This window comes from Onychostruthus taczanowskii, unplaced genomic scaffold, assembly GCF_017590055.1.
Source record: "Onychostruthus taczanowskii isolate IOZ18803 unplaced genomic scaffold, ASM1759005v1 scaffold104, whole genome shotgun sequence".
Lineage (NCBI taxonomy): Eukaryota > Metazoa > Chordata > Aves > Passeriformes > Passeridae > Onychostruthus > Onychostruthus taczanowskii.
This window is the reverse complement of record NW_024496968.1, coordinates 713,327-726,546: the sequence shown is the minus strand read 5'-3', so window position 1 is coordinate 726,546 and position 13,220 is coordinate 713,327. Positions and strand designations below refer to the sequence as shown.

The following is a 13,220-nucleotide window of genomic DNA, read 5'->3' as shown; positions in this document are numbered from 1 at the left end:
GTTAGCCTTCTCTGTTGTGCCCGCCCCTCGAGCGCGGTGCACTCTGGGAGTTGTTGTCCACTGAGCCGAGCGGCGCTGCCTGCCGGAAATGCTGTTCACACTGAGCAAGAACCGCGTTCCCCATGAGTACCCTCGGCGCCGAGTCTCAGTTTCCATAGAAGTGGAGAAGAATGATGTCAGTATTTCCGACACGAAGGCCAATGGGACTGCGGGGTAGGCGGGCCCTGCGGGACACGGCCCAATGGGGGAGGTGGAGAAGGGGGCGTGGCCGTTCCCGTTCGCCCGTCAGTCAGTCATCGGTGCGGGAGGGGGAGGGGGACCGAGCCGTGCAGTCACTGCCGCCGGGGCCGCGCAGGACGGATCGGCCCCTCCGCGCGCCGTGCGGGGCCGCCGCCAGCGGAGCCGCTGCAGCAGCGTTGAGCGGGGCCGGGGGTGCCCGAAGCTGAGAGGAGCCTTCATCCAGTTCCCTTCCGTGCCCCCTGCCTCGGGCCGGGGGAGTAGCGGGCGGGCGGTCGCCACGGAACAAAGGTGAGGGCGCCGAGCGGAGAAGGAGCCCCCGTGCCCCGCCGGCGTCCTGGTAGCGAGACTGCGGCGGGACTCGCCGATGCTTCGGCTTCGTCTTCCCCCCCCCCATCCCAAACACCCAGTGACGGGCCGAGGGGAGGGACCGGCGGCTTCTTCTCCAGCCCCTCTGCCGGGAGGGACGGAGCCCCCTCCTCCACACTCGCACAGACACACGCTCCGTGTCCCCGCCGAGCAGGTCGGGCCCCTTTCTCCCCGCCCCCCTCCCTTCCTCCCTCCCCGTCCCCGCTCCCTTCTTTTCTTCTTCTTCTTCCTTTTCTTCCCCTCCTCCGCCGCCTCCTGCCTGCTCTCCCTCCCTCCCCCCGCCCGGACCCGCTGCGCCGAGCCGGGGAGTTGCGGCTGTTGCTGCCGAAACTCCTGCGGCGGAGTCAGGGCTTTCCTTTATTTAGGGGGGGAGACGGAGGGAGGAGGAGCCGCCGCGATCCGGAGCCGCAGCCCCTACAAAAGCGTGTGTGTGTGTCGGGGTGGGGGGACTGCTCCCGGCACCCCGCTCCACCGCCGTGCACCCGGGCACTCTTCCTCGTACAATGGAGGAAGAGCCTCCCTCCTCTTCTCTCTCCCTCTCCCCGCGGTAAAGCGAGGAGGGGGTGTTCTCTGCGCCGGGACCCCCGCGGGTGCCCTCCCGCCGCTCGGTGCCCGGGGAGGGGGCGCAGCGCCCCGGGGAGGCGGCCGGGGCGCCTCCCCCTCCCGCGGCAGCCGGGGGTGGGTTGTTGTTGTGGCAAGTTTCTCCTCCTCTGACAGAAATGGCGTCAGTGGCAGCGAGTGTAGGGGAAGCCGCGGCGTGTGGGAGCCGGGGGGGCAAACAGCGGCCGAGGAAAGAGGGAAGGGGGTGAGCCGCGGGAGAAGGGGGGATCCGGGGAAGGAAAGGGGGAGTTTCGGGAGGAGCCCAGCGCCCCCACCCGATGTTTGGCTCCCCTCCCCCCGCCCGGTGCGAGCGGCTGGTGCGGTGCCTTAGCGCTTTGTTTTAAATTCCAGGTCCAGCCTCGGCCGCTCAGCCACAATCGAGGCTTTTACCGCAGCCTGAGCTCATCATGAAGGTAAAACACTCGCTTGTGTGCCTGGGAGGAGAAGGGAGGGAGAGTTGCATGGAAAAATGCTGTCCTATCTGTCAGTCCATCTGTCCCGACCCCGGTGCGAGGCTCGGTGCTGGTGCAGATCCAGACTGCGGGCAGCTTCGCCCCCACTGCCGTGTTTCGGTGCCTTGGCTTGTTCGCTGATCGCGGGGCGGGCCTTGCTCCACCGCGTTATGCTGGGGGAAGCTGTAAGTTCCCCGAACAGGGGCTGTTCTCCTTCAGAAACATTGTTTGTAGGAGAATAAGGACATGGCTGCCTGGGCTGAGCTTGCTTCATGGAGGAGCAGGGCACATTCATCCTGCTCGAGAAAGTAACGTTGTGGGGGAAATGCTGGCTCTACAACGTTGTTTACTTGAATAGAGGGTAGATTTACTTAGTTTCTATTCGTCAGTAGGAGTTTTGTTGAATGAGTAATCTCGATGTGGTCGGGGAGGGTGCAAGTAAGTGATTCTCCGCAGTGAAAAGATTGCTGTAAGGTGCAGAAAGATTTTCAAACAGGTTCTAATTTTCCTCTCGGTGCTGTGTAGTATTCATGTACCTCACTGTCATGCATTTTTCTTCTCTTAAACCTTTCTAGACTATTTATGTTTGGTATATTACGCAAGCTAAATAGCAAAACAGATCGTTTTGGTGAAATAGAATGATTTCTTCTGTGTGTGGCCAAGAACTGTGTACCTAAAAGTAGTTTTTAACAACTGCGTTTGTTAGGTTTTTTTTTTTTTTTTTTACCGTTTTGCTGATATGTCTTGCTCAAACTGCCATTCGTGTTACCATCTCCCCCATGTAATTCAGCTCCCGGTCCTGCTGGGCAGCAGTAAATCTCATTTAAAAATACTGTAAGTCTTATAAAAAACCAATTGTTACAAACCTGTGATGCATCAATTCTTTGTTTTTTGTTAATAAAAAAGAGCAGTCTGTATGTGGATTCTTCTACTATCAGAGTTTTTGCCTACTGTGTGTGAATAAGTATTATGTAAAATGTGCACTCAGTACTATATTCACTGCTGGAAATAGTAAATGAAATAGACTCTTTTAATTTCTAGATTGCTCTGAGTTGCTGAGCAGTGAAGTCTTTCTGTACAGCTGTTAAAGGTTTAGCATGTTTTTTTTTACTTTGGTGACTTTATGACAGTATTTTTTAAAAATCACGTTTTAATTGCCCTGCGATTTTTCTTTAGTAAGTGCTAAGATATAAAATACTGCACACGTCTGTCTTATTAAAGTAAACTATTTATGAATTTACAACAACAGGCTGCTGAAGTTGTATGATAGGGAGCGTTCCAAATGTGGCTCATTGCCTGGTGGGGATACTGGAGATGGAAGCAAGATAAATAGGAGGCAGTATAGGGAGCTTTTTTCCCCAGAAGGAAAAACCACTTATTTAAATGACAGTTAAATTTACATACTTTTCTAATATTCTTTTTCAATACAAACAAATCTTACAGTTACCATAGTGATTAGGTTCAGATACTGAGGTTTTAGAGCCATATTAATATGTAGATAGACGGTTGGGAGCATGAGGAGGTCAGATCACAAGTAGAACGCAAAGTGTTCTGTGAAACAGTGATACAGATCCACTTCAGGCTGAATTGAATGTATAACAGATGATTAAATTTAGAGTAATAAATACAAAAACCTGTTAATAGACCCGTATTTTTTTAAAAAACCCTCAGAGCTTACTTAGTCAGTAAAGTTTGTGCTACTATTGCATGTTTATTTTTAAAGTTAGGATAAATTCTGTCAGAGTGTTCAGGTGCTAAGTTTGTCTGTAGTTTTTGCAGTTTGTGTGTGTGTGTAGTGTTAAACTTACATATGCTTGAAGTAACTCCAATACTTTATTTACTGTGCCCTGTAGTGTTAAGGGAGGTTAATCTGTAAGTCATTACTTTGAAGCTTTAGTTATTACAGAGAAACTTTTAACAGAATTGTGGTTCCAAAGAAATTCTAAGATTCAACAACCTAACCAAGATTATAGGAGTTATACAGTGGATCAGTTCTTCTGGCTGGCTTAAATTTGTAATTTATTAGTTAAGTTTACTAGGATACAAGCTAGTCCAATAAGAAGCAGTAAAGGAGAATGCTTAAGAGAATTATTAGCTTTCTGTTTGTATTGCTTCAAGGTAACATTGATATATTAGATCAAGATACTGTTTAAATATGACTGTATATTTCTGTGCATTTATTTTTTAAGTTATCCAAAGAGTACATTCTTTAGATACTCAAGGACACTTCAGCATATAGAGGATTTAATCCTTTAAGACTTAGTCTTGCTTAGAGTCTGCTGATGCAGACTTGCTTCTGACTGCATGATTGAGGCCTGTGTTTTGATTTATGCCTTGGTCATTCTTTCAAGTGCAGAGCATTGTGGATTCTGGTGCACAGAGCCTTAGAACTGGATTCCTTGTCGGTACCTTGTCTCTTTACGTGAACTTGAACAATTCAATTAACTTTACTGACTCCTTTCCCCCACCTGTGTGGTATGGATAAAATGTTGATCTTTCTTTGTAAAACACAGTGAGGTATATTTAGGAACAGCACCAACAATTATATTGACATAAAACTGTAAGTCACTCGTGTTCTTGCATTTCGCAACGCTTTGACACAAGAGAGGTATGCTGCCTGCTAAGAGATTACCAAAGCTGTTGGTATAATTGCTCTCCTTGTAATAACCCAACTTAATCCAAGGAAATAAAGTCCCTCATATAAACCAGTAACTTTAGCCTATTAAGTTGTCTTCCCATGGACTGCTAAGACCACTTAAAAACACACTTTTGAAATATGTCTTACAAGAAGTGTTCAAGTCTTAATAGAATTATGCTTATTATTGTGATGTTTTACTAAATCAGGCTTTTTCCTGTGTTTTTGACCTCTGATAGTTTTTGTTTTCCTGTGTGATTGACCTCTGATAGTTAGTACAGTTGTGTAGATAATGGCTAGAATTGCTTGCATGTTGTGAAGGGGGGTTTTGTTTGATTTAGCACCTTTTGTATAAGGTCTTTTTGCATTAAGTACATGTCAGAAGAGTGTAGAATCTGTTTGATGATTTAAAAAGTAATTGCATGCCATCAAATGACTGCTTACTAAGTAGGTAGGAATATATGTAAAAGCATTCTTATAGAGTGCTTTTTTTTCCAGCCCCAGAATCAGGAAATAAACTCCCTGAAAGCAAAGTGTCTGCTTTTAAAGAGAGAAATAAACACAAGCTTGGTTTCACCAATGATTTGTACTAAGAACTGCTGCAAATGCTCATGAGCTTTTTAATATGTATCATGGCATTTGTTTGATATATAAATATGTGAATGAAGGTCATATACCCACTGCAGTTAAAAAGTTCACTGCTGAGTGGGGATCAAAAGAGTAGATGTCCCAGAAGCTAGAGCAGTGCTCTTTGAATTAAGAGATCTGAAATGATTGTTTAAATGTTTTGATACTATTTGCATGTTAATGTTTTTCATTCTGTAAAGTACAAAGTATTTAATGGTTGTTGATACTTGTCGTTGGTAATCCTAGATGTTCTTGGATGCTTGCTCAAAGTTGCCACGCTAACAAATTAGGAAAGCCATGCCTATGCTTTATTGTAGATTGGTTTGGTTTGGTTTGGTTTTAATTCTTCCTGAATTTATATTTTTGTTTCAGTAGTCTGTCCTAGTGACCTCTCCAGCTACCTACAGAGATCACTTGTGCACACTGATGCCGTAGCTGCTTTCCCTTAATGTGTGCCAGACCATTGCTCATATTCTCTGCCAGTATGGCTGAAGACAAAAGTAAAATATCTAGCAAACTTTTCAGCCAATGATTTCCAACTTTGAGCACAAGTCAGTTGAAAAACCTATTGGCCTTATGCAGGCTGGAAACCAGTCGTGGAATGTAGTGACCTTTCACTTTCTGGTTAACAATTTGAAATACAGCAGAAATGGAGATTTCTAAGGGAAGAGTACCATTAGAATAGTTTTTGTGATGGAGGCAGGTGAACAGGTAAGTCCTAAGATGTGGTTTTACTCTATAACTTGTTTTTACATTGTGAAAAATTATTTTCTTAAATTCTTTCCTGATGTTCCAGTTTGAACAAGTGATCAGAGGCAGTTATTGACTTCCTCGTGCTTGCATAATTATGTAGAAAGGAAAGCAAACACGACTTGCACCAAGCAATTACAAGTCATGTTGGAATAATCTATGTTATTTTGAAATGGTTTATTTGCACTTTTTAAATGCTAGTCTTTGTATATTTAACAGTGGCTAAACTGCATGGAAGTCTTGAATTCAAATCTGCATGGCTAGTATGTGGCTGTTGAATGGTTGTATTGGTTTATAAGGGCTCTAAGTTAATTAGACCACATAGTGGTCTAAAGGCCATCTTACACTGAGAAAACTGAAGTTGTAGTAAACTAGGAGCATTAGTACAGTTAAGTTGCCTGTATTATTATCTTCAAAGTTGGTGAAGGATTTTTGGATCAATGTTCTCATGGCAGCATAACTATTGTATGAGCATACTGTCTTAAGAAAAATGTTAGTAGGCAGAATAATGAATGTGCATATCTTCGCTGGAACACTTTGGGATGGTTATTCAGTTTGCTTTCTAATCCAAAACAAGCATTGTATACGTGCAGAGCAGAAGCATGCTGTGATACACATTGCATGTCTGTTTTCAAAGAAATTCTGTGTTGTAGTTGAAAAGCCCTTTGAAACAAAATGCAAAGGTTTTGATATATTAAGCTTTACTGTCGCTATCAAATACTTAATCTGAATGCTTTGCTGATTGAGTAAACCAAAAAGATAGTGCTGAATTTGAGAAGGTGGAAATGATACTTTTGTCACAAATTGGTTTCAAATTTTTTGTTTAAATCCTACAGGTACACACATTTTCCTTAGAAACACATGCTTTTCTAATAAGCTAAGGAATAAAAGGGAGTTTCAGGTGACCTCATTGAAAAAGGTAACAAATTTTACAGAAAAACCTAGGGCTTAACTTGGCACCCTAATGTTATACACAGCTATCCAAATGCTTGATTATTTATGAGTTCATACTTACTTGAAAGTAGTTAACCCACTTTCTGTTCACTACCTGTTGTGAAATGCAACAGTTGGATTATCTGCATTTCTACTTAATAGGCCCTTCAGCTGTTTTTACGGAAATGTACAAAGCTGAAAACCATGGATCTAGAACTATTTCTGCCTTAAATGTGATTCAGGTTACAGTTGAGAAATGTTGAGAAGTCAAGTATTGTGGCTGCTTGCTTTTTAATTGGTGTACTTCAGTAAAAAATACCACTTTTTGCCTTTTCCACTTAGCACTTGGTGTTGTCCAGTTACTGTGCTTCCTATCTTGCTTGGATATGTGCATGGAATGGGTGTTTAAAGACTTCTAGAAGACTTCAAAAGGCCTCCAGGGAACTGAGAAAAATTGTTTAGTCCTATGCATAAACTAAATGTTAGTGATTTAATATGTGTTACCATAATTATTTTTAAAGGTTTTGATGGAAAGTCATAAATCTGGGTAGTTGGGTTTTTTGTTCTTTTTTTCTGTTACATGGGGTGACCAGATGAGGGGATATTTCAGGGAATTCAAGTAAGGAGAAGACAGCAAGCCACTTTGATATTCAGTACTTGACAAGACATCTATTTTCCTTCTGAAGATTAGTTTGAACCAGGGGAGAAATTCAATAAAGAGAGCACTATTGTTTTTTGTTTGTTTGTTGGTGGGGTTTTTTTGGTTTTTTTTGTGGTTTTTTTTTTTTTCTTGGTAGACTATAAAGCAGTCATGACCTGCTTAGCAAGAAGTAAGCAAGCTCTGAAAGGCAGTTGTGAGAATGTCAGAGCAGGGTGGTAGAGGGTGTTGCTGAGTTACCTGTAGAAAATTAGGACTGAGATGAGCCAGCTGCTTTATGTGTGACCACTTGTGTGACAGTGACTTCCTGAGTGAGTATCTATTAATTGAATATGAAGTATTGTTTTGGGGGTACCTGAACCTGTCTTCACTATGAAGAAAATTGTGCTGAACAATGAAAAGGCATTTTCCTTGCTGTCTGTGAAAGCAGTAGGAAAAGGCATCGTTCCAGTTAACATGGAGTTACTTGCTCCCATTGCTGTTGTCTGTGAGCCTCTATTTGCTCTAGAGTGAAATGGTAGTCAGTACACCAAAGAAAAGACTTTTTAGCATCCAGACCTCCCAGTTTAAGTAGTCTTTGATTGTGACTTATACAGCTCTCCTTAAGGAGTAACTAGAGACAGCATTCATCAGTTGTCATTTAAGCTAAGTGTGAATGCAGACATCTGTAGAGCTTTGTTGCAGAGCAGATCACCCAGGCTGGACTAATGTGAATAACAATGTTCTTGGGCAGAGGACTTTGCTGTCAATCTGTTGGTTTGTCCCCCAAGAACTTGAAGTAAAGGATTTAGTTTCATAAGTAGTTAGTCAAATTAAGGTATTGTATGGTCATGGAAGAATGTCCTTTCTCCTTCTTCCACTCCTAGCCATTTATTCTCACTGTCTTCCATGCTAGCAGTCCATTTGTGTGGTGCCAGAGCACACGGAACTAGCTGAAATTAGAAACAATCAGATACATATACTCTTCACTTGCAGATTGCTCCTGTCCTGACTGATGCCTGGCAGAGGAAGAAAGGGCACAAAAGCAGAAGTGCACCAAGACTGATTACGATTCGTTTAAACTGCACGTGAACACACATCCTTCCCCATCCCTCTGCCAAATTAGCAGTTTACAGTCATTAGGCTAAACATTTTGTAAACTCTCTACAGGAAAAATTGTCATAAAAGTTTTTGTATGCTTTCTTGATACCTAGAACACCAGACTTCTTTACAGGTTTGAAGTCCATATTTTCTAGAAGATATTGAGTAAAATATTTAATTGAATTGATGCTGTGTCTCGAAAGGAATTAATAAAATTCAATTTTCAATATGATAAACATTGATTTCAAAAAATAGAGAGGTCTTAAATAAGAGATGGTATCAGGTGAAAAACCTAATTTTTTAAGGAGGCCGGTATAAGCTTTGTTTTCCCTCCTCCTTCAAGTTCTTCAGCATTTGGAAAGAGTATAATTGATAACAATTATGTCTCTTTCTACTTAAATTAGAGAAACAGTTGGTATTATAATTTTCTGTAGAAAGATATTTATAAATATTAGATTTCTATTCTATGAAGATGACAATCTCTATATGCCTGTAATACATTTTGACAATAGGTACTTTTAGCAATGGATGGAAGATTTAAGCAATTGTGCTACCTTTATTCCAAACTAAAACAATAGGGAATGATAATTTGGGGAGAAATTGCATCACTGTGACAAGGAAGTTGAAGGGAATTGAAGTAAAACTTCCAGGGTTTTTTTTTTGTGTATGTTAAGAAGGCCTCTATATTTATGGGTAGACAAGTGGAGACTTGGTGACAGTTGGGTGTTAATGCCAGTTGGAGATGGTAGAGTGAGGTGTGTGACATTTTCTGCTTATTACCACAACTCAGTGCAGATATTTGGATGATGTGCTATCTTTCTAAGAACTAGTGTTCTAGCTGAGCTTTTATCTGTGATCATTTCCCTTTTCCCTCTTATGTGTCCTCTAACTTAGTATTCCTCATCATTTAAGACAATCCTTCTAAATGGGATTTGGGAAATGGGATTTGACTTCAGCAAAATTCAGATCCAAGTACATCTGATGCAAGGTTTCAGCTGTAATAAATAATGTAGTAGGGAGTAATTTGTTTTTTCATGTTCTCTTCTGATTTGAAAAAAAAATGTTTCAGTTTGTGGCAGAGCAACCTGATCCACTGTGATATTTTTTTTTCCTTCCTATTTTGAGCTGTCCTCTCAACAGCAGATTGCAAGCGCTAAATCTCATTTGTACATTTAAAATAGTCCACTCCGTGTTTTCTATAAAAAAAATGTGGAATACATTCTTCTAAGATTTCAAAGAATACTTTAAATTAATTTAAAATGGTGAAAGAGACTTTCCAATGTACTTTGAGTATTTAAGTGAAAGTGTTAAGTTAATCTTTTTGTTAATGCTGTGACACTTAGGTTGGCATAACTTCTTTTCCTGGGAGAAATAATAAGGGATTGAGGCTTTTTTTTAAATGAGTACATGTTATACCAGCATTTCAGAATTCAGGAATTTGTAATGGAAAATGTGTTTTGACTTTTTAACTTATTTTACTGCTCTGCTTATTGAAAGAGAGATGTTGCTGCAATATTAAATGAATGTAACTTCAAATTACATCACTAAACTTAAGAATAAAATATATATCCTTCTTAATCCTTGTACTTCCATAAATATAAATGCATTTTTGAAAACATAGCAATAATTTTATAAATTTCCACTTCAGTTTCTTTAGAAGGCTGCCCTGCTAGATGGGCATCAAGGGAGATAGTGAAATACTTAAGCGTAAGTAAGACTGCAGTACTGTTTGGAAATTAGAGTTTGATATGTACCAATACCTTGCTGCCTGGAACAGAGACAAAAATGGAGACAATAATTCAACTTCCAGTAATTTCCATTTTCTATATGCAGATTCATTCTGAGGTGCTCTTCCAGAACTTTACAATGACAATCCACATAGCTTTACACATAGGACATGATTTAGGTAACTGTGTGGTGTCTTTGTCTTCTTTGCAGAATTTCCTGCCTATTTTCCTGCAATGCTGGACAATTTAAAAGACATTAAATCTTGGATTCTTTCCTTTACTCACAGATTACTACTGCAGTATTTACATTCCTAAAATTCAAGTAGTACAAAAGATTGTGTCACTTGGTGACATACTGTATTGGATACATGGGTTGAAACCTGCAAACTCACTCTTCAAATATATTCTAATATTCTTTATACATTTTGGAATTGGACTGCCAAGACTCCTGCCAAGTGTGTTCCCTGGAATAATTTAACATGAAGTTCCAGAAAGTATTAGGATGTATATTAGATGCCTGTCTACACTAATTCAGTTTTTCTTTGCTAGTAGCTCTTTGGCTGTTGAAACTAATATTCTGATTTGATTTAATTTTACTTTGCCTGATGCAAGCCAAAATGTTGGATTGATAAGTTAAACATATTTCATTTATAAACATTTCATAAACATTTTATTAAAATAAAATCTTCTATTTCTTACATTGTACATTTAAAAAGTATATATTTATATGTACACTTGCCAGTGCAGGGTGATTTAGGTTTTTAGATGCAAGTAAAGTGAATAAGCTGCTTTTGTTACATTCTGTATTGTAAGACAAATACTCTTTTGGTGACAGCATAATAATAATAATATATTTGAGAGACATAGGTGTATGTCCTGCTATGACAGACTTTTTCACTGGTGTTGTATGTGGCACTGGTAGCATCTAGAGAGCAACTCAAGTGGTAGTAGGTCAACTTTAAATGTGAAATGTTTCTATTTGTGGCCCAAGTAGCACTGATTTCAGTTCAGTAAAATTATGCATACTCTTTTTTACACTAAAATAGAGAAGAATCTTTTTTGTCACTTGAGTAACTTCCTCTGCAATAGCACTTACTTGAACATTTGAAATGGTGTAATGAAATCCTAATTATGGTCTGACAATAAATGTTAAACATAGCATTTATTATGTGGAATAAAAATGATCCATGATGATTAAGCTGGCCTCATCAAGTTTTTCTATTTATGTGTATTGTATTTACTTGGAGTTTTGAGGAAACAAATTGCTTTTAAGATCTTAATATAAATATACATATATATATTAAACAAGCAAACAAAACCCCAAAAGGAAATAATAAATTTCCTTCCAAGGTAGTTGATTCCTGACAAATCCAGATACAATTCCAGAACTATGCTATCTTACTGCTGTATCCTTACTATGTTTGCTCAGAATTGAACCTGGGGAAAAAAACACAAACCACTGCAATACTTTAATGTGATGTACAGATGGGATGTGTGTTTACAAAAAAACTCCTCAATCTTAAAGGAACTGCACCATCTTTCCTTTTTTTTTTTTTCTGGCAGTTTCTCTTCAAACAGCTTTTGTGTCCACTGAAACAACATTCCAGCCAAGTAGCACGTGGGCACATCAGTTGCTTGGTAAGGCCAGTGTGAATGCTTTAGCTGGGTATTCCTCTTCTAGCAGGGTGATGCACAGTATTTCTGTGAAAATTAATACTACATTCGGCTGATTTGGCATACAGTAGTACTGGAAGATTAGGTTTATCCTTTAAGCCAAGTATTTGAGAATTTCTCTTCAATTATCTTCTTAGGCTTAGGGAAAAAAAATCGATCATGAACATATAATTAATTAGAATTTCATTGGCATATGAAGTTGATACTGTAACCTGGTGATTTGATGGAGACACTGATATTTTATAGAGATGCATTGACACTCTAGCATTGTGTCTTAGAACCTCTTGAGATGCCTCTTGTTCAACTTTCGAGAACAGAACAAGGTTTGATGTGGAAAGTAACATTAGAATTGTTGACATACAAAAGTCTATCAAGTAAAACTTAAGGTAGACTTTCTCTTTCACTTGAGTAATCCTAAATGTTACTATTTGAAAAGAGGCTAAAAAAATGAAGGTTTTAGTATAAGAGGCTTAAAGACTTTTAAGAAAAAACTTGGGCTTTGCATAATAGCTTCAGCACACTTGAAAGTAGTGAACAGACTCTTATGCTACCTATACAACTTCAAAAATTTTATCCTCTGTTCTTTAATATCTTTAAGAGTTTTGTGGAATGTGAGCAAGGATCTTTCTTTAAATAGTCACTCCCAGGAAATGGCTGCCATTAGTCACAGGCTAAGCCAGCTGAAGGTATTTTGGAAACAGGTGCAGCAATGAGTAGTCAATGAAACAGAAGTATTCTGGGTGGATAAATTGGATAAAAGGTATGAAACAAGTAGTTTAGGTTCTTTAATTCCTTGAAGTCTGAAAGGCAACCTAGCTGAATACTAACTGCACATATATTGTTTTTACTCCCTATATTTCCACAATGGCACTTAACACTTTCTGTGTAGCATGCATCTAAAATATGTCTCAATAATTATGCAGTGCTTGACAAATCTCTTCCAAACTTGTCTTCAGCTGGGTATTTCTGTTTTCTTAATATCTGTTTTATTTTTAATGCTTGCAGGCTTGGTTGGCTCTGGGTGTTTTCTGATGGAAAATCTTGCATCACTATTCTGAATAGTTGCCACATTTACTACATTTTGCATTTTCCCCCCAAACCTCCTTTCACGAACTTAAATACTGAACTCTTAGTCTGCAAGATGAATGCTGTTGGGGAGAGCAATGAGAAAGAGAAATCATTAATTTCTTATTTTAATATGCTTGCTACTGACCATGCAAGAGTATTTGGCCAGTAGTATTTTCCAAAAGTGAATTGAGATGGGAGAGATGTTTGCATGTGTGCTTATGTTTGTTAAATTTATGTAAGTTAGGAATTGTATTCCTACAAGTTTGGATACTTGTAAAACTAGCTCACAGAAGAATATTATTAAAGAAACACTGTAGTTTTTTATGATGAAAAAAGATACATAAAAACTGTGGTCTTGAAATTTTAGTCCTCACTTTTTTTTTAACCCATATGCAATTGTACTGAGTTAC

The 13,220-nt window shown here is 39.8% G+C and overlaps 1 protein-coding gene across 4 annotated transcripts in view; it reads left to right on the top strand.

Annotated features, from left to right (window-relative positions):
* The first annotated feature begins 285 nt into the window (after positions 1-285).
* ARID4B (AT-rich interaction domain 4B) overlaps positions 286-13,220 on the top strand; it is an 88,162-nt gene continuing 75,227 nt past the window's right edge. For 3 of the 4 annotated variants that reach the window (XM_041413917.1, XM_041413926.1, XM_041413900.1), the window contains exons 1-2: positions 286-528; positions 1,558-1,619. In XM_041413917.1, the coding sequence (XP_041269851.1) occupies positions 1,614-1,619 (6 nt within the window). In that variant the 5' untranslated portion in view covers positions 286-528; positions 1,558-1,613. Of the gene's footprint in view, positions 529-578; positions 761-1,557; positions 1,620-13,220 lie in introns of those variants that run through there. The other variant, XM_041413909.1, reaches the window with a different exon arrangement.